The sequence below is a fragment of the Cavia porcellus genome, unplaced genomic scaffold (genome assembly GCF_034190915.1).
Source record: "Cavia porcellus strain 051 isolate PalLab524CR breed Dunkin Hartley unplaced genomic scaffold, mCavPor4.1 scaffold_23, whole genome shotgun sequence".
Taxonomy (NCBI): Eukaryota; Metazoa; Chordata; class Mammalia; order Rodentia; family Caviidae; genus Cavia; species Cavia porcellus.
In genome coordinates this window covers 35,613,360-35,640,132 of record NW_026947506.1, presented here as the reverse complement: position 1 = coordinate 35,640,132, position 26,773 = coordinate 35,613,360, and the positions used below count along the sequence as shown (strand labels likewise).

General features: G+C 49.7%; 1 protein-coding gene and 1 long non-coding RNA gene across 5 annotated transcripts; one reads left to right on the top strand and one right to left on the bottom strand.

The window, feature by feature from the left end:
* The first annotated feature begins 996 nt into the window (after positions 1-996).
* Positions 997-8,207, top strand: Znf853 (zinc finger protein 853). Of its 3 annotated transcripts, XM_063234128.1 has the most exons (4): positions 997-1,118; positions 1,684-1,889; positions 2,401-2,523; positions 4,912-8,207. In XM_063234128.1, the coding sequence occupies exons 2-4, from the start codon at positions 1,793-1,795 to the stop codon at positions 6,909-6,911; spliced, it is 2,220 nt and encodes a 739-aa protein (XP_063090198.1). In that variant the 5' UTR covers positions 997-1,118; positions 1,684-1,792; the 3' UTR covers positions 6,912-8,207. The 3 variants fall into 3 exon arrangements, with proteins under 3 accessions (XP_063090198.1, XP_063090199.1, XP_063090197.1); XM_063234129.1 differs by lacking the exon at positions 997-1,118 and having other exon boundaries at positions 1,219-1,889; positions 2,406-2,523; XM_063234127.1 differs by lacking the exon at positions 997-1,118 and having other exon boundaries at positions 1,219-1,889.
* Positions 8,208-13,285: 5,078 nt separating this feature from the next.
* LOC134472488 (uncharacterized) lies at positions 13,286-26,692 on the bottom strand. 2 transcript variants are annotated; one of them, XR_010042331.1, is made up of 2 exons: positions 25,835-26,692; positions 13,286-20,432 (listed from the first exon to the last, which is right to left on the bottom strand). It is a non-coding gene; the product is annotated as an uncharacterized LOC134472488 (long non-coding RNA). The 2 variants fall into 2 exon arrangements; XR_010042332.1 differs by having other exon boundaries at positions 13,286-19,831.
* Between the last annotated feature and the right edge of the window lie 81 nt (positions 26,693-26,773).

The following is a 26,773-nucleotide window of genomic DNA, read 5'->3' as shown; positions in this document are numbered from 1 at the left end:
ACTTTACTTGTTCCTACACTTCTGGCTGCCAGGCTACTATCTTCACACACAGGAGGTAATACTGGTTTGTCACCTGACCGCAAGAAGTCCTGTGTCCCAGATTAGCCTTTCTCCAAAGCCAGCTTCTGGCTGCTACAGTCGTTCCCCCATGCAGGTGACATATCCTCTGCCCTGCAGAGCGGCTGATGTTGGGTGAAGCCTCCAGAGTGCAGGCTTTTCTGGCAAGGGGCAGAAGGCCCAGTTCCAACCAAACTTCAGTGTCCTTGGGGATCAAAAAGAATCCAAGTGAGTGGCTGTGCTGTAAGCAGGGGCACAGGGCTGTGATCCCAGGAGGGCTTTGGTGCCCCTCCAGTGGGCATCCCCACTCCACCCTCCGCCAGACCTTTGGGGTTTTCAAGAGAACCTGAGCAACAAGATTTTTGTGTTTAGGGTCCAGATTGGAGGAGAGGTCTGTGCTTGTCATCCAGATTGGACAACAGTAAGACAGAGGCGGATAAGTCAGGTCAGCATTTGGTGGGAGGAGACCCCTGACCCAGGCAGAAAAAAGCCTGGCATGTGGGGAAGAGAAAGAAGCCACAGAGGACCTGGCCCAGGAGTAGGGGAGAGGAGCCTGGAGGAAGGAGAGGGAATGGAGGGCTGACCACTTGCAGGTGTGGCCAGAGAAAACGAACGGGACAAGAGACAAGACCCATCTCTGCCAGTTCAGGAGGGTGGTCCCGATGGCCCGCTGGATGCTGGATCCGTTTGGGTCACAGCTGCTGCCCTGGTTGTCCCAACACCCCTCCTGCCTGTCCTGGCTAACCAGAGGTCCAAAGTGCGGAGGGGCTTGTCCTGCTCTGAGCCCGCTGGGTCCTCCTCATTAAGAAGCATCACCTAATTAAGAGCTAATAAGCCCCAATTTGTACCCCTGCGGGGGAAGGAGGTGCCCCAGCCCAAGCTTGTGTCCACGAGGGGGTGGTACCGCCTGCTGAGAGCCCCTTCTCGCCGCATCCATGCAGCGACAGTCGCCAACCGTGGCGCGCGGACACGCGCACCGGGGATGCTCTGCAGCGCGCGCCGCTCTCGGCACCGGCCGGCTGGGACGCGCGCAGGGCCGCGCATCCGGTCCCCCGGCCCCGGTGAGTGGCCGGGCCGGGAAGGGTTAAGCCCACCGAGCTGGCGGCGGCCTAGAGTGGCGGCGGCAGCGGCGGCGGCGGTGGCAGCGGCGGGGGGCCGGGGCGCGGGGACGCGGGGCGCGGGGGCGCGGCGGGCGGCAGGGGCGGGGGACAGGATGCGGATGCCGGGGGGACTTCCTGTGCCGGCCCCGCGCCCCCGCCCCGGCCCGGCTGGCTGCCCACACGGACGCACGCACGGGAGGGCGGGCGAGCGAACGGGGACCCAGCCCGGCCGCGGCGCCCGCCCCCCGCGCCCCGCGCCTCGGCCCAGGCCGCCCGAGGGCTCTGGGCACCTGTGGCCCGCGGCCGCCCAGGACCGGTGGCGCGCGGCCCCCGCTGACCCAAGCCCAGGCCACTCTGCTGGACAGCCCAGGGCGCCGACCCCGGCCCGGCGGTGCGCGATGGTCTCCCGGGGCGACCCCTGAGCCCCGCGCCGGATCTGGGGCTCTGCTTCTGGCTCGTGCCCCCAGTCGAGAGTCTCCACCAACTTCTGCCCGGGAACTCCACTCTGCCCCTTCTCTTGGCCCAGGGCGATCTCGGCAGCCCTGACAGCGCGAACCCTCTGGAGTACCCCAAAGGGTCACCCGGGATGGCCGGCGCCTCCCTAGGTGGAGGTGCCTTCGGAAGGAGCCGGCTGAATGCTGTGTGGCCTTCACCTTACAGCCTCTGTTGACCACACCTCCCAGAGTGCAGGGGCTGCCGCCGGCCTGCCCGCCGCAGGAAATGCTGTCCCAGGTGAGGCCCTGGGGCGCCTCTCATAGGAGGGTTTGCACTGACTTTGGAAAGTCAGCCTAGACATGGGGGAGAAGGGAGGCCCGTATGTAGGGCCACCTCTGCAGGGTGGGCTTAGGAGCCCAGGCAGGTTGGCATCCCTGGGTTACACAGCTCTGGGTTACACAGCTCTTGGCACCTGCTTTCTCAGGAGGCTGGGGTGGCACCTGACACGTGTGGCCTGCCACTGGCCTTGGAAGGCTGGGCGAGCTCCCAGAGCAGTCTGGGAGACCAAGGGAACTGACATTCTTTGAAGGCTGCAGGGGAAATGTGACATGGACAGTCTCTCTCTTACCTGAGAGCACCCTCCAAATGTCTGTCTGTGACTCTGGCTCACAACCCTTTGAGGGCTGGTTCCATCATCATGATTCAATGAGCAGTGGCCATTGGCTTCATTGGGGCTACAAGGGAGCCCCCTGAATAGCCAAGGGAAGCTGTCACCTCCCACCTGAACAGCTCCCTTCCTTCCTCTCAGCACAGGCGGCTCCTGGGGACTCCAATGTGACCACCAGGATGGAGGTGGAGCCAGCAACAGAGACCTTCGTGTTGGAGCTGCGATGTCTTGAGGATGGGGGCCCAAGGCCTGACACCCTCTCAGGTGAGGACAGGGGGAGGGATGATGAGACCTCCCCAGAGAGAACAGAACCCAAGACCAGCTGTAGCTGAGAGAGGTACTTTGGGGTGGCTGGCAGCCCATACCCACTCACACCTACAACTTCAGCTACCTTGAGTAACATCTGCATGTTGGCCCTGAGATTTTTCCCAGGTGGCTCATCAGCCTGAGGTCTTGCTGGCAAGGGAACCCCCATTCTGGAATTTGGTCCCAGATGCTCCACAGTCATGTGGCTCCATTGTCCTCCTACCTGGGCCTGACTTCAGTTTTCACTTACCAGATGCACTCTGGGGCAGAAATATTCACTCCTTTGCACTTTGTGTTTCAAGCATTGATTTTGTGGCTTCCTTCCCTTCTGGCCGCTAATCCTGCCCTCTTGTCTTAGACTACTGCTTCCACCTGTTTTTCTTCACCTGATGCCAGAGGCAAATATGCTATCAACCTTGCAAGAGCTCCCTCTGGGATCCATGCTGGATGAGCCTTCTACTGTGGCCATAGTCCAGAGTGTCTGTTTCCTGTTGGATGCTTTAAGGGCACTGAATAGGGTCCAGGGCAGGGTTGAACAGACTTTGGATGGACAGGTGGAATAGGAAGGGTTGATGAGGACATGTGGACTAAACAAAGATTCTTTCCCCCCACTCCTTCAGTATTTGGGGTTGTATCCAGGGCTTTCACATTGAGCTAGTCCCCAGCTTCCCCCCTCCCCCCCTCTTTAATTTTTTATTTTGAGACAGCATCTTGCTAAGTTGCCAGGCTGTCCAGGCTAGACTTGAACTTGCTTGAATTTTTGCCTCAGCCTCCCAGAGTGCTGGAATTATAGGCATGTGCCTGGCTAGGATTCTTCTGATTTATAAATTTAACTGACAAAAATCTTGCAAGGGTATACATACCAGGCAATACTGTACATATTTACAAAATGCCTTTGATAAAAATGTCATAGTAGCCATGAGGCGAAGTTAGGTATGAGAGTCACACAGAGTTATGACTTGTCCCTGTTGCTCCCAGAGGAGGTGGGAGAAGGAGGCATCTAAGAAATATCAAACGTGCTGTAGGGACAGGTTTTCATGACTATCTACTACCTGCTTACCCCCAGCTACTGTGAGTGACCATGAAAAATGCATTCACTGATCTTTAGCCTAAGCATGGGTCATTAGAAATATTTTTCCAAAAGAAGATTATGTACATGTGGTTATCTTTTGGTTTTATTAAATCAATATATTCCTGGAAAAATGGCCAGAATGCAAAATTTCATCAATCAAAGTATGGCTTTCCATTCCAAAATTAAAATAGAATCCTGTGGGGGAAATATGTTGAAATCAGATCTGGAAATAGAGAAAGTTCCTAGGTTCATATGTGTAAAGAAGAGTTAGGATTTTCTGGGAGTATAATATTAATACTTACAAAAACTGAATTTGGACATCATGCAGAAGAGAAAAATATAGGAATAGAGTACCTGTTGTGTTTGCACCACACCCAATACTGTGGCTCCACATTTATCCTTTCTGAATTTCACAACATTTCTGAGAAGGATATATCTCCTTTGCAAAAGGGGAAACTGAAGTTCCATGAAATAAATTGGTCACTCCCCATGAGGCTTAGTCCTTTTTCATTTCTGAATGTCAATCTGAAATACTTTCAGTCTCTGAGTATTTCAAACACGGCTAGTTGAATCCTGTGGATTTGCAATTGGAGGGAATTTTCAAGCACATGCTAGGCAGTAGAGAATATTCCAGGCTCTTGAGCCTGTAGGGGGCTGGACAGCTCCTAATTGGAAGTCAGATTCTGAAACAAGGGCTGCCCATACGAAACCTGGTTTCAAAACCACTTTAGTGATTTCTCAAAACTGTTTGTGGTACTCCTTTTAGTCAGCTTTGCAGAAGTGCTTTATTATTTACAGAGAAGTTGAGTTCATCTATTGAAAGTGTGACCATCACCGAGGTCAGAGCTCAGCATGGGGCTGCTGGAATGCCTGGTTCTCTGGTTTCCAGTGGTTGTGGATGAAGCACAAGGGATTTCACAGACAACAGTGTTGGAGCTCTTGGCATGTGTTCTGGTAGAGGTGCCAAGTTCTAAGTTGTGTGAAAAGAAGCCCAGAGAAGGGGCTAGAAAGTTGGGGTTCAGAATGAGGTAACCAACAGCCCCTTGGGTATATTTCTAAGCTAGACTCTACCCTGACTACTTGCTCCATCCACCCTGGGCACCATCTGCCATGCTGCCATTATCATGATCTAATGCTTTTGAGTCTCTGCTGAACTCATTAGTGCACACTTGACTGGCTGTGCGTGGGAAGGGTAAGGGGCAGTTCCTGAGACACTGGACCAGACAGCTGCCTGTAGATCCTTCTCTCCTGGCTTCCTGCCATTTCCACTACAGGTGGCAGCGGTAGGAGTGAGAGTCAAGAGAAGGAAGAGGGGAGCAGCAGTCCACAATTACCAGCAGTCTCAGCCCCAAAAGCAGCCAGTAAGATCACGGAGGAAGCCCAGGCACTACAGCAGGAATTGCCACAGCAGCAGTTAAAGCAGCAGCCAGAACTACAGCAACACTCACAGGCTGAGCAGCCACAACAGCAGCAACCACAGAACCAACTGTTAGAACATCAACCAGAATTGCAACAGCAGCAGCAGGATGGGCAACAGCAGCTGCCTCAAGTACAACAGGAGCTACGGGAAAACCACCAGCCCCTGCAACAACACCAGGAACTGACACCACAGCTGCAGCTAGTGCAACAGCATGGACAGGTGGAACAGCAGGTGCAAGAGCAACAATTGCAGCAGCAGCAGCCAGTGCAAGAGCAACTATTGAAGAAGCAACAGGAACAATTGCAGCAACAGCAAGTGCAACAGCAACAGTTGCTGCAGCAGGAACAGTTACAACAGCAGCAAGCACAAAAGCAACTACTACAGCAGCAGCACCAAGTGCAAGAGCGACTACTGCAGCAGCAGCAGGAACACTTACAGCAGCAACAGGTGCAAGAGCAGCTATTGCAGCAGCAGCAAGCGCAAGAGCAACTGCTGCTGCAGCAGAAACAGTTAGAGCAGCACCAAGTGCAAAAGCAAATACTGCAGCAGCAGCAGCAAGTACTACAGCAGCAACAACTGTTACAACAGCAGGAACAACTACAGCAGCAACAGTTCCAACAGCAGCAGCAGCAGCTCCAGCAACAGCAGCTACTGTTGCTGCAGCAGCAGGAACAGTTACAGCAGCAGCTGTTGCTCCAGCAGCAGCAGGCCCAGATCCAGCAGCAGCTCTTGCTGCAGCAGCAAGGGCAGCTCCAGCAACAGCAGCAGGAACCTCTTCAGCAGCCTCCTGCTGCACTGGAGCCCGAGGAGGAGGAAGAAGTGGAGCTGGAGCTTATGCCCGTGGACCTGGCATCAGAGCAGGAGTTGGAGCGGCAGCAGGAATTGGAGCGGCAGCAAGAGCTGGAACGGCAGCAGGAGCAGAGGCAGCTGCAGCTCAAACTGCAGGAGCAGCTACAGCAGCTGGAGCGGCAACTGGAGCAGCAGCAGTTGGAGCAGCAGCAGCTAGAGCAGCAGGAGGTGCAGCTGGAGCTGACCCCCGTGGACCTGGGCGCACAGTCTCAGGAGGTACAGCTGGAACTGACCCCCGTTCAGCCCGAGCTGCAGCTGGAACTGGTGCCCGCTGCTGCAGGGGCCAGCGGGGCCACGGTCCCGGGGGCTCCGGCGGCCGTCGTGGTAGCTCCTCCGGGTTACGTGGTACTGCAGGAGCTTATGGTGCTGCCTGCCGTGGCCACACCGGCTGTGGTGGCCATCCCCGGCCCAGCGGGCAGTGCAGCTCTGACCCCTGCGCGGCAGCGACGGCGGCGGCGCGCACGGGATCGACCAACCATCTGCGGGGAGTGTGGCAAGGGCTTTAGTCGCAGCACGGACCTGGTGCGGCACCAGGCCACGCACACGGGCGAGCGGCCACACCGCTGCGGAGAGTGTGGCAAGGGCTTCTCACAGCACTCCAACCTGGTGACGCACCAGCGCATTCACACGGGCGAGAAACCCTACGCCTGCTCCTACTGCTCCAAGCGCTTCAGCGAGAGCTCGGCACTTGTGCAGCACCAGCGCACGCACACGGGCGAGCGGCCCTACGCGTGCAGCGACTGTGGCAAGCGCTTTAGCGTCTCCTCCAACCTGCTGCGGCACCGGCGCACACACTCGGGCGAGCGGCCCTACGTGTGTGAGGACTGCGGCGAACGCTTCCGCCACAAGGTACAGATCCGCCGCCACGAGCGCCAGCTTCACGGTGCAGGCCGCTCCCGGGGACTCGGGCTGCTGCGTGCACCGCGGCCCGCGCCCCCCAGCGGAGCTCCACGCGCCCAGCCAACCGCGGGGTCCACTGCTCCGGCGTCAGAGAAGGCGCCCTGATGCGTGAAGCGCCCGCCTCAGGGATCCGAGCGCAGGGGAGCGCGCTCAAGGGGTTGGTGGGGGGACGGGTTGTTTTGACCTGTGAATTCTCTTACACGCACGTGTGAAGATTGCCGGACGTCTTGCTCCCAAGTTCGTGATCGCTTGGAGTATCCTTGGGAAAGAAAAGACTTCCATCATCCCTCCATTCCTCGAGAAGTTCCAGGTTCACAGATTCACACCCACTCCTAGAATCCATCCACAAAACTTGATAGCCCAGAAGCCAACGGCTAAGGCCAATGGCCGAGACGGAGGTGGCCACATTGTTTTTCTTCTCTTGCGAAAAAAATTGGCTTCCCAGAAACAAGAGAAAACTTCCTGTGACAAGCAATTAACATTTTCCAAACACTATCCAGAGAATAAGGTATTTATATGGAGACACACAGGGAGAAGATGGATCTTGGTGAGAAGTATTTCAAAGAGAAAACCGGGAAGGGGTGTAGAAATTTACCAGGACTAGGTGGAAAACTGATCAAGGCATTGAATTGGCTTCTTGGTGGCATTTGCCTAGAAAATACTTGTTAGGATGGAAATGCATCAGGGTGGGTGTGATTCTGATGGAAATGCCCGTGTTTGCAGCAGTGTGCATGGCAGAGTGCAAAGAAGTCCCAGGAAGCCCTTCTCTGGATGGAAGGTAAGCCTTCCTTCTGTGCAGCACAGGGTTCCGCTTGGGACAGGCCATAGAGGAGTTCTAACCTTCTGCTGCCACATTCCAGCATCCCAAGCCCCACTGTGGCGCTTTAACATCTACTGAAGAACCGGAGAGGGCATTCCTGGGTTTTCTGCAAGGTCAAGAAGAGACCCCCTCCCAAGAGCTTGGGACAACCCCGCCCTGCCTCAGGCTGTTCAGATGGTGCTCGAGGGGTTGGTGCCTTGACACCAAGAGAGGGGTCTTCTGGACCAGGCTGTGAGAGGGTCTGCCTGGTATACCCTGCCTCCTGGCTGGAGAGGTGGAGAAAATATACTGGGGACAAGGATTGGAAGCAACAGAAAGGCTGTTTACCAAATCGTCTGGGGCAGGGGCTATAAAAGTAGCAGCAACTGCTGAAGTCTGGCAGCAGGAAAGTGTGTTGGGGGAAGAGGCCACCGGCTACCTCTGGCCCCCAAGCACTTCTTGCGTTACCTGATGTCCCATGTGTGGCTGCTTGATTCCTGCCCTCTTCCCTCCCTACTTCTCCTTTACTAACACAGCCTGCCATGTTTTACCCATGTGTTGGTAAGTGAGAAACCATGAAAAATAAATTAAAATGAACTATAGTGTCTTTGTCTGTATGCTTCTGTCACTGGATTTGCCTTGCCCCAGAGGCTTTATTTCTAAGGTGTTTTTAATTGTCTTTATTTTGGGAGGTGTTCCAGAGCACGGCTCTTGACCAGTCCTTCTCCAAGAGTTCCCCTTCTATCCTGTAGGACCTTGTCCAGGGAATAAGCTTATGCAGTTAAATCCTCATGGGAGAGACAGAGAGGAAAAGGTAAATGCTTGGGGAGGTGAGTTGAAGCACGTTAGAGTCCAGATGTAGTATGCAGTGCTGGGGTGGAGTGGAACTTACCACTGTTAGGCCACTTGGGGGAGTCATGAGACCTGGTGTCCCCACCCAGTGCTGAGAGTCCTTGATTTCCCCCACCAGGATTGAGGGTTTGAACATAGGGCCTTTGCACTAAGATACATCCTCAGTTTTGTTTTGAAGATGGTGTCTCATCAAGTCACCAAGCCTCAGCTTTCTAGAGTGCTGGGATTAGAAGCATGCACCACCATGCTCAGTTCCTTGGATTATAAAACTTCACCAGCCAAATGCCTTTAGTTTTCTTTTGGTCAATCTTTTGCTCCCCTGGCCTCCAGCTTTCATTCCCAACTTCACTAGGAGATGGTTCTTGGGCCACTGGAACTTGTCGAGCCCACTTATGTAGAAAAGCTGGATGTCCCTAAGAATTGTCTCTCCTTTGATGACCATGACCCTTAACTCATTAGGGCAGGTATGGGGAACAAGCCAAGTTTTGCTTCTTGTCAGGATAGCAGGGAGGGAACTTTCCTGCAAGATCTGATAAAAAATCTCTCTAAACGTTTGCACTTGAGACTGCCTGTGTATGTGTATGTGTATGTGTGTGTGTGTGTGTGTGTGTGTGTGTGTGTGTGTGTATGGTACAAAGGATTGGCCCTAGAGCTTTCTACTGAGCTATGTCCCCAGACTTTTTTTTTTTTTTGAGCTAGGGTCTTGTCAAATTGCTAAATTGCTTAGACTGGGCTTGAATTTATGACCCCTCTGCTTCAGCCTCAAAGAGAGCTGGGATTACAGAAGTGTACCACCATGCAAGTTTGAGAGCACGTTCTCACCTTTATTTTGCTTCCTCTCCTCTCCTTCCCTGTCCCAGTCGTCACTCCAACACCCCCTGAGACCAAGTCCTACCTAAATCTCCCAGGTCCCCAGGGAAAGAACTGACAGGATTTCCCACCAAAGATGGGTTAAGACCCCACTGCAGGAACCAGGAGACTGCAGCAACATGGATGCTGTTCCCACCAAGGAGCTGTGGAGCTTGCAAGGCAGGGGACAGTGGCCTTGGAAAGCTCAGCAGGGGCTCTTCCCTGTAGTAGGCCAGGGCTCCCTGTGGAGGTGGTGCCATGGAACTGGACTCCCTCATGTCCATGAGAATAGTAGGATGCTGGACTGGGAGGACCAGCTGTGTGCTAGGCTGCCAGGACAAGGTGGACACAACTATGGAAACAGGCAGTGAGGAGCACGGCAGTGGCATCCAGGAGCACAAACCTGTGGGGCTTCATGGTAGTGTATAGTGACCACAGTACTCCCAAGGCCAGGAGGGATGAGTAACCAGCTACTAGGGCATTGCTTGACTTACATATCCCACAAGAAAGCTGAGTGACCCTGAACTGAAGGACCTTGTCAGCTTCCCTGGTAGAAAGTCACAATGTCTTCCAGTTTCTAGATCTGAGAGTTCTCAGATCCAGAGGAGCTGGGTCCATGCAGAAGGATTTTTATGATTTTACTGTCTACAGTAAGCAGGAACAGCAGTGATTTCCCCATCCCTTTCCCATAAGGCCTGAAGCCACTAACCAGAGTAACATTCTCCGGGAAGATGAGATGACCAGGTCAGTCAACCAGGGGCCCTGACCTTGCCAGGATGAGGGTCTCAATCACTCACTGAGACCAGAGCCCCCACACAGCGGAAATGCTGAAGGCTGGGGTCTAGAACAGGGTAAGGAGGTGGGTGAAGAGTGTCAGCTAGGACTATGTACAGCGCCCTCCTTTGGTAGGTGTTCCCCACTCAGAGTGGAATCAGCGTCAGATGTGGGGTGGGCTACATGAGGACAGGAACCCGGGCTAACATTGACTCTCTGTTCCACAACTCTCTGGGTGGAGCCTCTGGATAGCTATATGGTTGCCCCAACCCCCAGCCTGGATTCAAGCTTGTGGCTCCCAGAAGCTCACATCCATACCTCTTCCACATATGCGGCCCCAGAAATGCCTGAGAATAGCTGTCTCTGGAGTGGCTTAGGAAGACCCAGCTACCTCACCTGAGTCTGGGACAACAGAGGCATCACTTTTGCCCTGGTGTGGATCAGGTTTTCTGGGTGGGTCTTGCCCTGAGCTTCTCTCCCTTCCTCCCCTATCCTGCCCTGTAGTCCCCTCTCTCATTATGTTTCCCAGAATGCCCATTTCTGATTCTGGTTAAGGTCAGCCATGAAGGTGCTTGCTTTGCTGCATAGAAACAGACAGCTGTCAGTGTCAGCTGTGATCATGTGGCCAGTTTCAGAGTCCTGGGCGGTAGTGGTTATGAGTACTTTGTACTTGTGTTCATTTGAATCTATTTGTTTAATGTTAACTATTTTTTCTCTCTTCCTGACTTATTTCCCAAACATCTAACATAAAGTGCATTAATTATTATTTCTTTATTTTGTAGTACTGAAGATTGAATCCAGATTTTCTCACTGGGATATATTCCCAGCCCTTTTTTACTTTTCATTGAGACAGGGTCTAACTATGTTGTCCAGGTTGGACATGAACTTGTGACTCTCCTGTTTTAGCCTCCCTCCCTTGGCTGGGATTACAGGCATGTGCCTCTACACTGTCTCCAGAGAACTTTACGTCTCAATAGTTAAGCTGAAGTAAATTTATTTAAGAGGCAATGTGTCATATCTAGAAGAGGAATGGCATTATCCAAAGATGGAAAAAGGAGCTTTGTGTCTTCTTTGGGAGAAAGAATCCCTGTGGCTTTGTGTTTGCACCATGGGATGTGGGCTGATTGCTTTATTTCAAGGTTAAGTATGGTTTGCTACTTTGGCTTCACACACACTTGTGGTTGTTTTGTGCTCCATTTCCACGACAGTTCTCTGCCTTACACTTTGAAATTCCTCTTTTAATATCCCCACCATATACTGGATGTGGTGACTCAAGCCTATAAACCCAGAATTTGGGAGGCTGAGGCAGGAGGATTGCTGTGAGTTTGAGGCCAACCTGGACTACAGAGTGAACTCAAGGCTAACCTAAACTGCATAGTGAGACCTTGTCTCAAAAAACTGAAAAAACAAAAAGCAAAAAAAAAAAAAAAAAGTCCCCACCATGCAGTATGGTGGTAGAAGTGGGTAGTTCCAGTACCCAGGAGGCTGAGGCAGGAATACTGCTTGAGCTCAGGAGTTGGAGACCAGCCTGGTGAGACTCTGTCTCAAAAACAAACAAAAAACCAACCAACCAAACAAAAAACACTCTCCCGAGGAACCAACTATGTGGGGAGTTTCATGGGAATAAACCAATCTGATCACATAGTTGAAGAGCAATGCCTACTGTGATTTTCGAGAACTGACATATGCTTTCCTCACATCTGAGCTAATGTCTAGGAAATGGTGTGGCCCTGCTGGGCTACAAAGGTTCTACACTGTCCCGGCCCCTACTTTTACACTCACAGAGACACCTTCAGGGCGATGTCCCCCCGGGGCTCTAATTCATACACTGGGAAGTGTACAAATAAAACATAGAGACCAGAGCATCAAGGAAAGGAGTTTTGCAGCTGATGTGGTATATGCCTGTGATCACAGCCATTCAGGAGACAGAGGCAGGAGCATGAGGAAGAGCCAGACACTGTCTCCAAATAAAATGACAATAGCTGTAGCTCAAGCTGTAGCTTAAGTAGAACTCTTGCCTAGCCTGCAGGGTGCCTTGGATTTGATCCACACTACACACACACACACACACACACACACACACACACACACGCACACACACGCATGTGCGCGCGCACACACACACACACATAAGCAGAGTTTTACTTGGAAAGAGAATAGTCTGGACCTCACGGCTCGCTCACCAATGACAAAATACAACAGGAGTCTTTATTTTTTTATGTATGTATGTATGTTTTTTAAAGAGCAGAATATATTTATTGAAAGAAAGAAAGCTTCTGTCTAAGAGAGACAGAAGGGGTCCTGAGTGGGTTGCCAAAGATTTTGTCTTTTATGAAGACTTTTAAAGAGTCAAATCATGAGGTGAGATGGGTCCAAGATAGAGAACACTTAGAACTTGCAAGGCAGATGGGCATGAGGTGGGACAGACTATGGTCAACCAATAAGATTAATTGTTCAGGTAAAATTGACCAAATCCGGGACAAATGGGGAAGCCAGTCACGTAGTAACTGGGCATTCTTAATGGAGGAGGGACTCTTCCTGTAGGGGGTTGGGATGGTGACTCCTGGCCTGCTCAAGGTGATCCATACCTATTTAGAATGTCAATACTTAGGGTGTGATTGCATGCATTTTGCCTTTTGTCTTGGGATCTGGCCCACAATGGGAGGTATCTGTCTCCTCTAAGGTCACAACATATCTTTGTAGGCTTCCTCGAGGGCCTGGCCCTGTCTGACTGCCTATAATATTTTTATCTAATTCGGCTGCCTATAACATTCCCCTCGGGGCTTGGGATTTAGCTCAGCGGCATAAGCGCCTGCCTTGCAAGCAGGCAGTTGTGAGTTGGATCCCTGGTACCGATAAAAATGAAAAAGACAAAAAAAAAAAAAAAAAAAAACCCACAACATTCCCCTCGCTAAAGAAGTATCCCAAACTGCCATGAGCAAGAAATGGGTGGTCTAGCTTCTCCAGGGTGAAAGGGTTGTAGTTGTCAGGGATACTCTGCAGAACTTCTAACCAATGGCCCTCAGTAGAAACCAGGCATTTTCATCTTGGGTAGGTGTACAGCTTTAAGTCTGAAGGAGACAAAGCCAAAGAAACAATTAAGTATGCTTGGGCCAAATAACAGAATCAATAGGATTAATACAAGTACAGTTAACTGTGATAGCTTGGACCCCAGAATAAAACCCAAGGAAGCAAGAAATTAAAATTTGGGGAGCAAAGGCTTTATTTTTGGCCAGGCCTGGCGATACAATCTCTGGGAGCCAATTTGGAGACTGCGCACCTTTCAGCTAAAAGGGTTGGGTTTTAAAGCTGAAAACCATAGGAATGTTGCGAACTTTGACCCAGTTTGATAACTTCCTTGTAGTTAAACGTTTCTTAAGGACAGCAAATTGTATTGCAGACAGGCTGAAGGTGGGTGGGGGGATTACAAGAAACTGAAACTTAAGTCTTTACTGGAGATGGAGTTTTAATCTCTATTGAAATGGCACATACAGAACAGAAAGGAAGTGCGCTGGTTAGAACTAGGTTACAACATTCCCCTCTGATGTTGTGACTGAGGCCAAGTCCTTGGCCAGGTAGTTGGGAAGACAGTATAGGCCATATTTCCTCCACAAATAAATACTTGTCCTTTGGTGGGATAAGGGAGGTAGTCTGGTTAACTGTGGAACTACAATTAGTAAACACAACAAACCCCATGTCAATGTCGGAGGTATTGTTATGAAAACCTTCTTGGAGACAGGGAGAGTCCTTGAAGCCTACTGGTTGTACTCTAAAGAGGGGACCAGCACTACAATTTAAGTAATCTTTTTCCTCCAGAGTGGTCAGAGAAACATTGGTGGGGATCGCAAGGGGCATGGGGGAGCCCTGTGCCATGCGTAACCAGCAATTTTCAGCCAAAATTGGGTTGGAAGCATTTAAGGCTTTATGAGTGGCATTTAGAATATCAGAAGTTTGAGCATCCAGATCAACTCCCCACGATTTAGGCAGCATCAAGGGGTGGCAATGTATCTGGGGAAACATTATTTTTTTAAATAAGAACAATTGTGAGAACATGGCCTTGGCTGGCTGCCTTTGTTAGGTATCATGCGGGGCTTTAACTTACACATCCACATTTGAGTCAAACCCCTTGTAACTGAGGGTATAGCAACAAGGAATGCTAACTTGTCCCCACAATCTGTCTGAAGACTATATTATATAATTTATCATTTATGTGGGAAGGACCATGATCCCTTTTTCCTATTGTATGTATAATTCCCCCCAGCCGGTGTCTTTATCTTTAGTATAGCCTCCTCTGCAATCACAGGGGCTCCCATACAAAGATCTCAACAATTGTTCTTTGCTTACAGGGGGACCAAAGCCGCCGTGCAAGGTCAGCATCAATGTTATTAAAATCCCCAGCAGTGGGATAGAAAGAGCAAAAGCAAGCAAGCTAAAGCAGTTCATGACTGGTATAATCTAACTATGTTTAGTCAATTTTAACTTTAAGGGGTTACCAGTCTGCTGTATAGTCCACTGAGTATGTCCCTCATTGTCCGCTATTTCCAGTGGCTTTACGTGAGTATGGTGAATCCATGCAGTTTTTCCTGCTACCTTGATGGCAGAGCGGGTACTGAGCACCACGGTGAAAGGTCTTTTCCAGCGGGGTTCAAGGGAGTCTCGATCATGATGTCACACCAGGACAGAAGTTCCTGGCTCGATGGGTGCTTTGAGTGGCATCTCTGAAGGCAGGTTCGAGTGTTTTTATCTAAACAGCTGGTGGATTGAGGCCAACACAGGATGGAGTGTCTGCAGGGACTTAATGAGATTTTGGTTAGTTATTTCAACTAATTTGTCCTCTGACAGTCTCAGTACCAGTTGAGGGGGATTTCCAAACATAGCTTCCAAGGGGGAAATTCCAGAAACATATGGGGTACATCTAGTTCTTAACAGTGCAAAGGGAAGAAGGCTCACCCAATTATCACCAGTTTCTAAAGACAGCTTAGCTAAAGTGTCCTTGAGAGTTTGGTTCATATGTTCTACTTGTCCTGAGCTTTGTGGCCGATAGGCACAGTGAAGTTTTCCAATTAATCTTTAATGCCTGGGCTAACTTTTGGGTGACTTGGGCTATGAAAGCCGGGCCATTATCAGTCCCCATTGATAGTGGGAGGCCAAATCAAGGTATGATCTCATGCAATAGCTTTTTAACTACCACTAAAGCTGACTTGGACTTAGTAGGGAACGCCTCTACCCAGCCAGTGGTGTTTACTAATACCAAGAGATAGTGGTGCCCCTGTAAACCAGGCTTTACCATGTCCGTCAAGTCTACTTCCCAATGTTCTCCTGGAACAATTCCTCAATGTCGAGTGGTCTCCAGCGTAGAGCTCTTGGCTGAGTTGACTAACAAGCACTGTGGGCATCTGGAGCTCAAAGAGGTGGTCAGTTTGGAGAGTTTTGGAATAAAAAACCAATTTCTGAACAATTCAGCAAATTTAGTTCCCCCTAAATGGGTAGTTTGGTGAGCCTGGTGTAACAGCTCCTGCCCTAGTGCCTCTGGTAACAGTACTCATTTATCAGGTAACTGCTACCAGCCCCCTGGGGTGGGGGATTTCGCTCCAAGTTGAGGTTCTAACTGCAGGTCCTTCTTTATGTAGACCGGTTCTGATAAAGTGGGAGGAACCAACATCAGAGCAGTTACCTCCTCGGTTGGCCCCTCTGATGTAGTGGCTATTTTCGAGTGGCCTGATCTACCAAATTGTTTCCTAGAGTAAATAAAAGCAACCTGCTGAGGCAGCCAGACTGCTGCCAGCAAGTCTAGGATCTGTGGAGCATTTTTTTTATCTTAGTCCCGGCCAAGGTTAAGAGACCTCGCTCCTGATAGATGGCTCTATGTACATGTACAGTAGCAAAAGCATATCTACTGTCAGTATAGATGTTTACCCTCTTTCCCGTGGCTAGTTTTAGCACCTCAGTCAAAGCAATGAGCTCTGCCTTTTGGCCACGCTCTAACCACTTAACCCAGAGTACCTCCTTTTCGGTGGTCACTGCTGCCCCGGCCACTCGTTTGCCATTCTGGATGAAGTTGCTTCCATTGGTGAAATAGTTGTCGGCATTTCCCAAAGGCTGGTTGGTAAGATCAGCCCATAGGTTCTGCTGCATTTAGAGGATGTCAGCACGCTCATGGAGAGGTGTCCTTTGTTCCTCAGGTCATCGTCAGGCATAAGAGTAGCTGGGTTTAAAGCTGAAGAAGTCTTGAAAACTACCAACTCTGGGTCTAGAAGCAGGGCCTGATAGTGTAAAATTCTAGCATTTGAGAGCCATTTTTTGGGAGGGGTTTTGATAAGAGTCTCTAAACTGTGGGAGATCACCACAGAAATCTTCTGTCCATAAGTAAGTTTTTTTTTTTTTTTTAGTCTCTTTAAGTAACATTGCCACAGCAGCTAGGATTCTCAGGCAGGGGGGCCATCCTCCTGTCACCAGATCCAGTCTTTTGGAGAGGTAGGCTATAGGTCTCTTCCAAGGGCCAGTGTCCTGGGTTAGGACTCCTTTGGCAATGCTCCTGAGTTTATCTATGAACAAGGTGAACGGCTTGGTAACATCAAGGAGTCCCAGGGCTGGGGCCTCTGTCAAGGCCCGCTTGAGCTGCTGGAAGGCCTGTTTGCATTCGTCTGTCCAGTTTAATGACTTTTGAGTCTCTCCCTTAAGGGAGTCATACAGTGGGCGGGCTATTTTGGTAAAATTTACTTGGTAAAGTTGATATGATTCTTAAAAACAATAAATATACATATATATGTGCAGATATGTTTACATTTTAACCAGAAAGAAAAATGCTCTTTTTAAAAGGCATGTCGAGGTTGCAAGTAATCAATTGAGGACTAAAACATTAAACAAGGCGCCACAACATTAAAGACACAAACAAAGGTTGCTTCGTGCACAGTTTGGTGAGCTAAAGGAAATAATTTTTTTATTATGAACCTTGAGTCTAATAAGCCATATGGATCCTGCAACAGAAATGGGCAACAAGCCCCTAAGTTAGTAACAAATTCAAACAGGCAGACAATTCTAAAGTACAGAAACACTGAACATAAATATCTAAATCCCTTTGTTCATTTTAGGCTCATAGAAGGGTTTCCTAGGAGAGAATGTTCTGTTAGATTTGGGGTTACCAAAAGGAGAACAATTAGAACAAATGGACACATGGTCAGACAAACAAGACAAGACAAGCTGCAGCAAAAATGGCCTTTGCTCAAAAATTGGCCAAACTTTGGAATTGGTCAAATTTTGGGATCTGGAGGAATTAACAAATTAACCAATGGAGTGGATCCCCTCATGGGGCAGAGTCACAAATGGACGAGATTCATCCCAAAAAACCAATTGACTCTGTCCTTGGGAGGTTCCCACTCCCAAAATTGAGGGCGTCCCCTCCCAATGTGCGAACTGACCGTGGTCTAATTAATCCCTCCAGAGTACTTACTTTTAGGTGTTCAGAATTGAGTCAGGGGTCTTGCTTCCATTCCGGATGAGCCCCCAAATGTGATAGCTCGGACCCCGGAATAAAACCAAGGAAGCAAGAAATTAAAATTCGGGGAGCAAAGGCTTTATTTTTGGCCAGGCCTGGCGACGCAATCTCTGGGAGTCAATTTGGAGACTGCATGCCTTACAGCTAAAAGGGTTAGGTTTTAAAGCCGAAAACCACAGGAATGTTGCAAACTTTGATCCAGTTTGATAACTTCCTTGTAGTTAAACGTTTCTTAAGGACAGCACATTGTATTGCAGATAGGCTGAAGGGGGGTGGGGGGATTACAAGAAACTGAAACTTAAGTCTTTACTGGAGATGGAATTTTAATCTCTATTGAAACGGCACATACAGAACAGAAAGGAGGTGCATTGGTTAGAACTAGGTTACAACTTTAACTAAGAGTTCCACCAAGAGGAGCTAGTAATGGCTTCCCGTAAGGAGGATAAGGATTGTTAGAAGATTTTGGCACAATAGAGAAGCAAAAATATAAAATGAACAGGTTTATTGAGTTGAGGACATGGAAAGGAGCACACAACCCATGGTGGCTGGGCTGTCTCCTTTGACCAGATACAGACAGGCAAAGAGTTATATGACCTCTGCTGATTGAAGTGGTGCCTGGGGCAGATATTGATGATGTGTGAGGAACTGATGGGAATTCTCTGTGCATGCAAACAGGAAGGGGAGTTTCAGTTAGGGCTGAAGAAGAAGCAGGAAGTGGTAGGCATTCCTGCTTTGGCCTTCCGCCATGTTAGACCACCGCCATAACTGTACAGTAATTTACACTAGGGCTAGAACCTTTCAAGGATAAGATCCAGAAAGTTTTTGAATATGACATGTTATTAATTTGTCATCTACTATCTTGAACAGTTAATAGATACTAGCGGAAGGGTCAGGAGTGTACACACATTTAGTTTTTACAGTTGCATAAGTACCTCTGCAACAGGAGTTTCTAAAAATCCTGAAAATTTACCAATGTATAATTACTCTTAGTTTCTCATCAAATTATCATATATGCAAGGGTACATAAGGTAAGCAAAAGATTGGTTTTGGGGAGGGAATCAGAAAAGGGCTCAAGGTATTACCTGTATTAGAGACCAGAGGGAGACAGAGGGATCTGAGTGTGATGTCCTTCCTGTCCCTGTCTGAGGCATTCAGGTGTGATAAAGGCCAAAGGGCTTTCTTGGCAGCTAGGTGAATATTTCTGTAGGCTGCACTTCGGACTACGTTGTGTCATGTTAGAGGTTTTTCTGTTCCCTGAGGCCTGGCCCCAAAAGGCTTATGACAAAGTACAGATATCCTTGGCCCACCCTCCCCATTTGCACTCCTTTCGCCTCTTTCTTTTCCAATTTTTTCAATTATTTGAGTTGTTTTTTTCTGATATTTAGATCATAATTTCCCCCTTTTCTTTACCTCTTCCCCTACCTTTACTCCTCCCTCCCCTTCCTGCCTTCTTTTGATCGAACCAGTGCCTCTACACTGAGCCACACCCTTAGCACTTTTAAATTTTTTACTTTTGAGACAGGGTCTCACTAACTCATTTGGTTGTCTCAGCTAGGCTCAAATTTTCAACCCCCCCTCCCCCCGCCTTAGCTTCCCAGAGTTCTGGATTACAGGCGTGCACTGCCATGATCAGTTTCCCAACTTCTCAGGAATAAATCTGTATGCCATTTCTTGACATTGTTTGAGGCATTGTCTATTGTCTTCCTGAAGTTGTAGGTGAGAATTTAGCACTGCTATACTGTCCTTCAATTTCCTTTCCTGTATCTATTTTTGTTAGAAATAAGTAAATAATTAGCGGTACAATAATATATAAATACAAACCAATTTTGAAAAATGTGATTTAAAACCACTCACTAATGACGTTTGCTTCTTGCTTCCAGCAGTGTGGCTTGTTCCCAGGGAATGCAGAGCAGGCATTAGGTTGTCCACAGCTGGGGGACTGCCAGACCAGCCCCAGACCCACTCCAGGATGCCTTGACACAAGGACAAGGCTGCTTGGCTGGACTTTTCTGGTACTGATGAACTTAATCCTCACAGATTGCCTCAAATTTACTAGGAGAAGAAGTGATTTTAAAACAGTTCCATCGAAGTAATATAGAAGAAATCTAATGGGCCCAGAGAAGGCACACATTTTTGTCTGATACACTTCCATTGTCATAGCTGGGTATGGTGGTACACGCTTGTAATGATAACACTCCGAGAGGCTGAGGCAGGAGGCTGGGAGGTCTTAGCTTGACCTGGACAACTTACCAGGACCTGGTATCAAAGTAAAAATATTTTTTAAAGGGCAGGGGATGTAGCTGGGTACAATTACCAGTACCAACAAAACCAAACCAAAAACAGTAAAACAATTTCCATGCCTATGTAATGTATCTATAAGCTGTTTGGAGGGAATGAGGGAGAGGGATACTCAAATGTGTTCATGAAACACTTCACTAGGGGTGTCTGCCTACTTCTTTCCTTGTCCTCCCCGAGGAGGCTGGAAGGCTGTGTGGTCATCCAGCAGTGGCCAGGCAGCTTCTCACACAGCCTACTATAGGTCACGTATTGCAGGTGGGGGAAGAAACCAGGCCTCTGAATCAGTCTGCAACTTGTGAGAGCCAGGATGTCTCTGTCCACACTTGTGGGCTTCAGGCCAGCCTACAGTCCCAAGTCTGGCCTCTTGGCTGGACAGAGCTCACTCCCACTCAGTTCCCAGGACTTGCACAGCAGCTGTCTCCTCCTACAGAAAGACTTTCTGGCCTGTTCCTAGGCTCCTATGCCATAGAGCAGCAAAAGATCCTAAAATACAGGATGCTGACCCATGTTCCTGCTCAGACTCCACATGCCCAGGGTAGGCAGGTAACAGATGTGTTCTCTGAAAAAGACCACAGCTAGTCAGTACTTACGGTGCTAAAGACCAATTTAATTCAGGAGCTAGTGCAAAAAGAGGAAAGAAGGGCCAGGGATTTAGCTCAGTGGCTCAAGCGCTTGCCTAGTAAGCATAAGGTCATGAGTTCCATCTCTGGTACAAAAAAAAAAAAAAAAAAAAAAGAGGAAAGAGACCTCAGTATAGAACTGGGCTCAATTCTGCACATGGAGGTTTACAGTCAAGGAGTCAGGGTGCAGGCAGGTGGGTGGAATATTATTAAGCAAGAGAGCTTCCAGGCAGACAGACTAAAGATGCTTGTGAGGCAGTCGGGGTTAGCAGACATCACCTAGGGGAGGTGGGAGATGAGGGATTTCAGGGTGATGAGGGCAAGGATTCTGTGCTGTGGGTGAGGTTCTGGCTAAACTGCCTTGGTGAGATTAGCACTATAACTGGGCAACACAAAGATGGCACAGAAGTTCAAAGGTGGAGAGGGAGTTTTGAAGAGCTCCCGAAGAGCCTGTGGTCTGGTGGAGGAGAGGGTTTTTATCCCCAGGTCCTTGGTCCTCCCCTCTCTGCAGTAGAGACCTCCCCCCATCCCCGCTTGCTCTTTGTTTTCATTGCAGGGAGCTGGGCTTGGCTTAACTTTGCCTGGGGAACACTTTTGTCACCTCTGTCTGCAAGTAGGTCCGGAGCTGTCTCCCCTCCACCCCCTCCCACCATGCCCTGCAGTTGTCTGGCTGAAAGATGGTGACAGACTTGAGGGACACAGGCATCCCAGGGAGGTCTGAGGCAGGAAGGACTGGCTCCCTCTGGAAGGACAAGGAGCAAAGGGAGGTCTCATTTTTTTACAGTGGTGTCAGGGATCATAGAACCAGGCCACAGAATTCCCATTTCTGTTATCTTGTCACCATCCATCTAGACCACCTAACAGTCTTTGAATTGCTCTTTACCAGCCTCCTGGATCCCCTGCTATTTCCTCATCCGTTTTGGCAAATCACAATCCTCCTCTGCCTGCCACCTCAGGGTCCCTGGGACTTGTCCCAAACTCCATTTTCTGCTCTTGACTCAAGCTTAGAGTCCCCTGACCCACCATGTCCCAGTTTCTGTCTACCTCTCAGGCTTGGCAGTACTACCTGTCTTGTGAAGTAGGGATGTCATCTCTGCTTTTGTCAGCCCCTGGCCCATCGCGCTTGGGGCTGCACCTCATTGTTAGGACTTTGGGACTTGCTCTGCCTCAAGCCTGATGCCTGGAGGCGGCAGCTGTGCCTTGCACTGCCGTCTTTCCTCCCAGACCAGCTTGTGATACTGGGCCAGCGCTCAAACTGAGGCTGGATGGGCAGCTGCTGCCCTCCTGCCCAGCCCGCCTCTGCCCTGTGTCCTTAAGGGGAAGCTGCTACACCCAGTGTGGGCATCTGCCTTTCTTGTTCCTGCTTTTTCTCCCTGGGGTGCACAGACTCAGGTGGGCTTTGTCCACATGTGGGCTGCAAGCCCCCTCTCCTCCAGCAACGTGAGCAGCTGGTGGCAGCAGACCAAGCTCCAGTGTGGGCTGGCCCCTCCTCACTTCCTGCCAGAAGGCCCACTGTTTGCTTTCAGTTAACATCGGGCAGAAAGATTCCCTTCCCTTGCTGTGCTCCAGCCCATCAGTGCCCTGCAGGGTGGCAGGTGACATGCTGGCCTTGGGCATACCTGCAAATTCCACTCCAGTTTCCTATCATCTGCTATAGGGATACCAACACCATATCTATACTTACAGTCATTATCACAGTGCCATATCACTGCCAGCCAAGGTCACACTCTTTTTTTAAATTTTTTTTTGTCTTTTTCCTTTTTATCGGTACCAGGGATCGAACTCACAACTGCCTGCTTGCAAGGCAGGCGCTTATGCCGCTGAGCTAAATCCCCAGCCCCCACACTTTTTTTTATTATCAGGTATTAAACCCAAGGCTTTTGCACTGAGCTACTTCCCCACCACCCCACTCCACCTATTTTCTTTTTCCTTTTATTTTGAGACAACTTTGAGATAAGTTGCTAAGTTGCCCAGGATGGGGAGGAATTTTTGATCCTCCTGCCTCAGCCTCCCAGAGTGCTGGAATTCCAGGTGTGCACCACCATCCCTGGCTGGATCATACTTTTGACTTAGAGGGATCCCACGGTAAATTCAGATGCCCTGAGTCCCATCCCCAAGTGTGGGGGCAGGTTCTTAGCCCAGTCTGGACAGATGTGCTGGTCTCCACATGTTGCCCTAGAGTGTTATGAGCCAACTTGCTCTTGTGGGTCTCTCCTTCCTGACACTCCATCTTTTTCCACAGTCCTGGGGCACAATTAGTTTTCTTGCTCTCTCTCTCTGCCTTTTGCAGTCCTGATATTCTTCATCTGGTTGTCACATCCCTTTGCATATGATTCTTAGAGCAGAGTGAACTATGTGGCCCCAATTTGTAGGTCTCCCCCAACTCTACCTTGCTTGGCTTCAGGGCCTGAGCTCCTCAGGGAATGAGTGCAGAACCCAGCACACAGCAGAGTGCAATGCATGTGACTGGTCATACCGAGTGAAGCAAAAGCAGCATGTGTGTGTTTGTGTGTATGCGTGTGTATGTGCATAGCCTGCGAGTCTAGGCATGAGGCCACAGATCTTAAAGGGATGGAGAGGGGGGTAAGGTATGCTTTTGGTCCTAGAATGTATAGGAAGGGAGATCCAGGGAAAGCCAGTGAGCAGAACCTTCCTGGGGCCATGAGGTTCATGAACCCAGAGCAGTGGGGGCCACACTGTGCTTTCAGGAGCATGTGCTGTGCACAAATACTGCACACAGACACGTGAGGTCAGAAGAAGGGGTAGGCAGGCCAGGATTGGATCCTGGGTCTCCCCATGCAGAGCATGGCTACAGACACCTGGAGCAGCTTACTCTGGACTTAGGGTATGGGTCAGGCAAGAATGGCTTTTTTGGGACAGCTATGCATTATCCTGAGCAGGCACAAAGATAACACTGGGCTTGGAGAAGGGTTGTGCGCCTAGACTTAGCCAAGCTGTTGGCCAGGTTCACTGCCCAGAGAAGGCAGGACCAGTGGAAGGGGCCAGTCAGGGTTGAATGACTGGAAAATATATCTGACTGTAAAACAAAGATCTGGAGACTCCTATCTCATGGTTTAGGTTTAATTCTCAGAGAATGGTGGGTGGCCCACCTGAGCACTCTGCTCAGGAAGTTACGAGGCTGGGGCAGGGGACAGATCACTTTGGGGGTAGCAGCCCCAATTTTACCTAGGATGCATGAATGGAGTCTTTGCCTGACTGTGCTCTCAGGGTTGTGAATCAAATGAACCTTGGAAACTGTGTCACAGGCAACAGGAGAGAGGACCCTCAGAGATGGGGATGAAACTGAAGGACCTGGGGACCAAGGCCTCTCTGCCCCGCCTCCACTCTGAGGAAGTATTACAGAACCTAAGTTAGATAGAAATTAATATGAAGTCAGAGAGGGATTGGGCTCCTCAAAGAAGTCAGTACAAAAAAATACAGACATCGGAATTGTGGCTGGGGGCAACCAGGCCTCGGGATGGCGAAGGGATAGCAAGGCCTCATGGCTCCCTAGAGATAAATGGCAGCTTGAGATTATAGTGTCATTAGCACTACTCAGTCCAGTGGGCCCAGACAGGCATCAGACACATAGGTGTGTAACCAGAACATCTGGACCCAAGCTCTCCTCCTTTCCCAAAAGTGTCTTTGCTTTTTCCATGTATCCTTGCTATGTTGACTCGTTTCCCTATTGGATCAATATTAGCTCAGCAGCTAGACTCATAATTTTATAGGCTGATTGCAGTTTTTTTTTGGTATTGAAACTCGTGATCTCGTGTTTGCCAAGCAGGCACTTAAATTGCTGAGTTAAGCCCCCGGCAGTTGATTGTAGTTTGATCCACGTTGTACTTACATTGTGATTTTGTTATATAAATTACCCCTGACAAAAGGCTGAGGTGGTCACCCATTTGGGACCCCTCCTGGAAATCAAGGAGCTATTCTTTTTGCCTTTATTTCCAATAAAACTCTAACTTCCTTCCCCCCCCCCAAAACCAATTTATTTCAAATAGAGAATAAAAAGAAAAAAAACTAAAACAAAAATTTAAAACATGTCAATCAGGGTGCAACAATGGTACATACACTGTGCATTGTCATCCTCAAATCATTCACCTGGAGCACAAGACATCTGCATTCAATAGTCTGAACAGTACCAGCACAAATCTTTCTCTTTAGTTAACTTAAGAGAAATGGGTAGTATAACTATTATCTATTTTTTATATTCACACACACATACATACACATATACATATGTTGTTTCTTTCAGCTTCTTATACTAGTGACACAATATGTTTATACATATGTGTCTTATTTATTTCACTTATGAGTATGTTCTCAAGTTGCATCCATTTGCCTATAAAAGTCTCCAGTTTTTCCTTCTTTAGGGCTGAGTAGTACTATATTGTATAAAAATACTACATCTTTTTTATCCATTCCTCAGTTGATAGGCATTTGGGTTGTTTCCAAGATCTGGCTATTACTAATTGTGCTGCTGTAAACATGGATGCACATATAATGCTGTGGTGTGATGCTTTTAATTCTTTTGGGATAACTTCCTCCTTTGGTAACTTTATTTCACAATGTTATGAGATCACCAACTTGGCACATTTGACACCTAACAGATCAGGAGTTATATTTTTTCTGTATCAGAAGGACCCCCAGCTGAGTGGGAGACATAGGCAGGGACAGACCAGAAAGGGTGGGGGGGCAGGAGCCCTAATGACTCCTTCAAAAACCTCTGTTGGGAAGGTAGTGAGGAAGAAATGGAGACATGGGTACAGATTAGGTGGGGAAAGGTCCAGGGGAGATGCTGGGTGACATGAGGTCCCTGCCTGACAAAGGGGAGGGTTCTGAGGCAGAGCCTGAGTGGCTGATTCTCTCCTATGGGCCTCCCTGCATTTCTTCTCTACCTGGCTCTGACCCCTGGAGATTGACCCCAATGGGCTGGACCTCTGGTTCCCTGCCCTCCAAGTCTAGGTGGATTTGGCCAAAGAACAGTGCTGGCAGGTGATAGGGTGTGGGAGGGAAGGATTAGGGTTTTCTTCTTGCCCCACCTCACTGTCCTCTACAGTGACAGCTCCCACTGGGTGAACCTATCTTCAACCTCCAGCTCACTGCAGGCTGGATACCATTTTACCCTTCTCTTCGTTGGGCCTAAGGGTGGCAAAGGCTGTCAGGCGCTGGCATCTCCACATTCCTCTACTGCTGTTCTTGGTTAATAGTTAATTTTCCTGCCACCTCTTCCCTGGAACCCCCTGGGGAAAATGCTGCTTCCTGCTGAACCTGCCAGGTAGGGTGAGTAAGGGTCTAAGCTAGGAGTTCAGAGTTTAAAAACTTGGATACTCACAGGACAACACAGGATGCCATGCGGAGGTGGCCTGGAGAAAAATGGTGGGGAATGGTGACCAATGAGGACAATGACGGCACTATCTCCAGGAGAGGTCTGAGTACTTCCTCGACCAGAGAAGCTCATAGCAGGCGCTGAAGTCCTTGGATGGAGGCAATTCTTTCCCGTGAGCCCCTTCTGGGCGGCATAATGGTTCAATGAAGGGTGGAAGCTGGGGAATGAGCCCCAGGCCACGATCTCTGTGGGTGCAGCGCTCACAATCAGAATCCAGCTGTGCTCACTATCAGACTCCAGCTGTGTCCCGACAGGTTTTGGGGAGGACTGTGGGTGGTCACTGAATTCACAGACCTTCCGCTTAGATCTTACCGGGCTGTATCACTTCTGCCTCTGTGTGGGCCTGCCCTCTGCTTGGACAGCCCTTCCCTCAGCCCAGCCCTGATCCTGACCCTGACTACACATGCCTCCAATTACGGCCTCTCCAACCCTCTCCAACCCTCGATCGTTCTACATTTGACTGGCATGGTCCATGGACCCCGGTCCTTGTCCACGGCTGTGCCCCTGCCCCACCACCTGCAGTAACAGCGGTTCCAGAACAGGGTGTGGCAGAGGTAGGTGGACATCACCAAGCTGCCGCTCCATTCCCTAAGAGGGATGACCATCTGCTGCCACGCCCTTTACCCACGGCAGGGTCTGCCAATAGCAGGCTGGCCTGATCTCCCTCCGTAAAGGGGTCAACTTCCCCTCTACACGTCGTAGGGTCCAGGAGGGTCTCGTGGACGGTCCTGGCCCTTAGAAGGCGCCCCCGAATCCCGGCGGGGTCAGGACAGAGTGCTCCAAGGGACTGGGCCCCCACAGGCGTCCCAAGGGGTGGCCGACGCTGGAACTCGGGGTTTTGAGTTTCACAAGCGTCTCGGTGCACTAGCGCTGCAACCCGCTCTC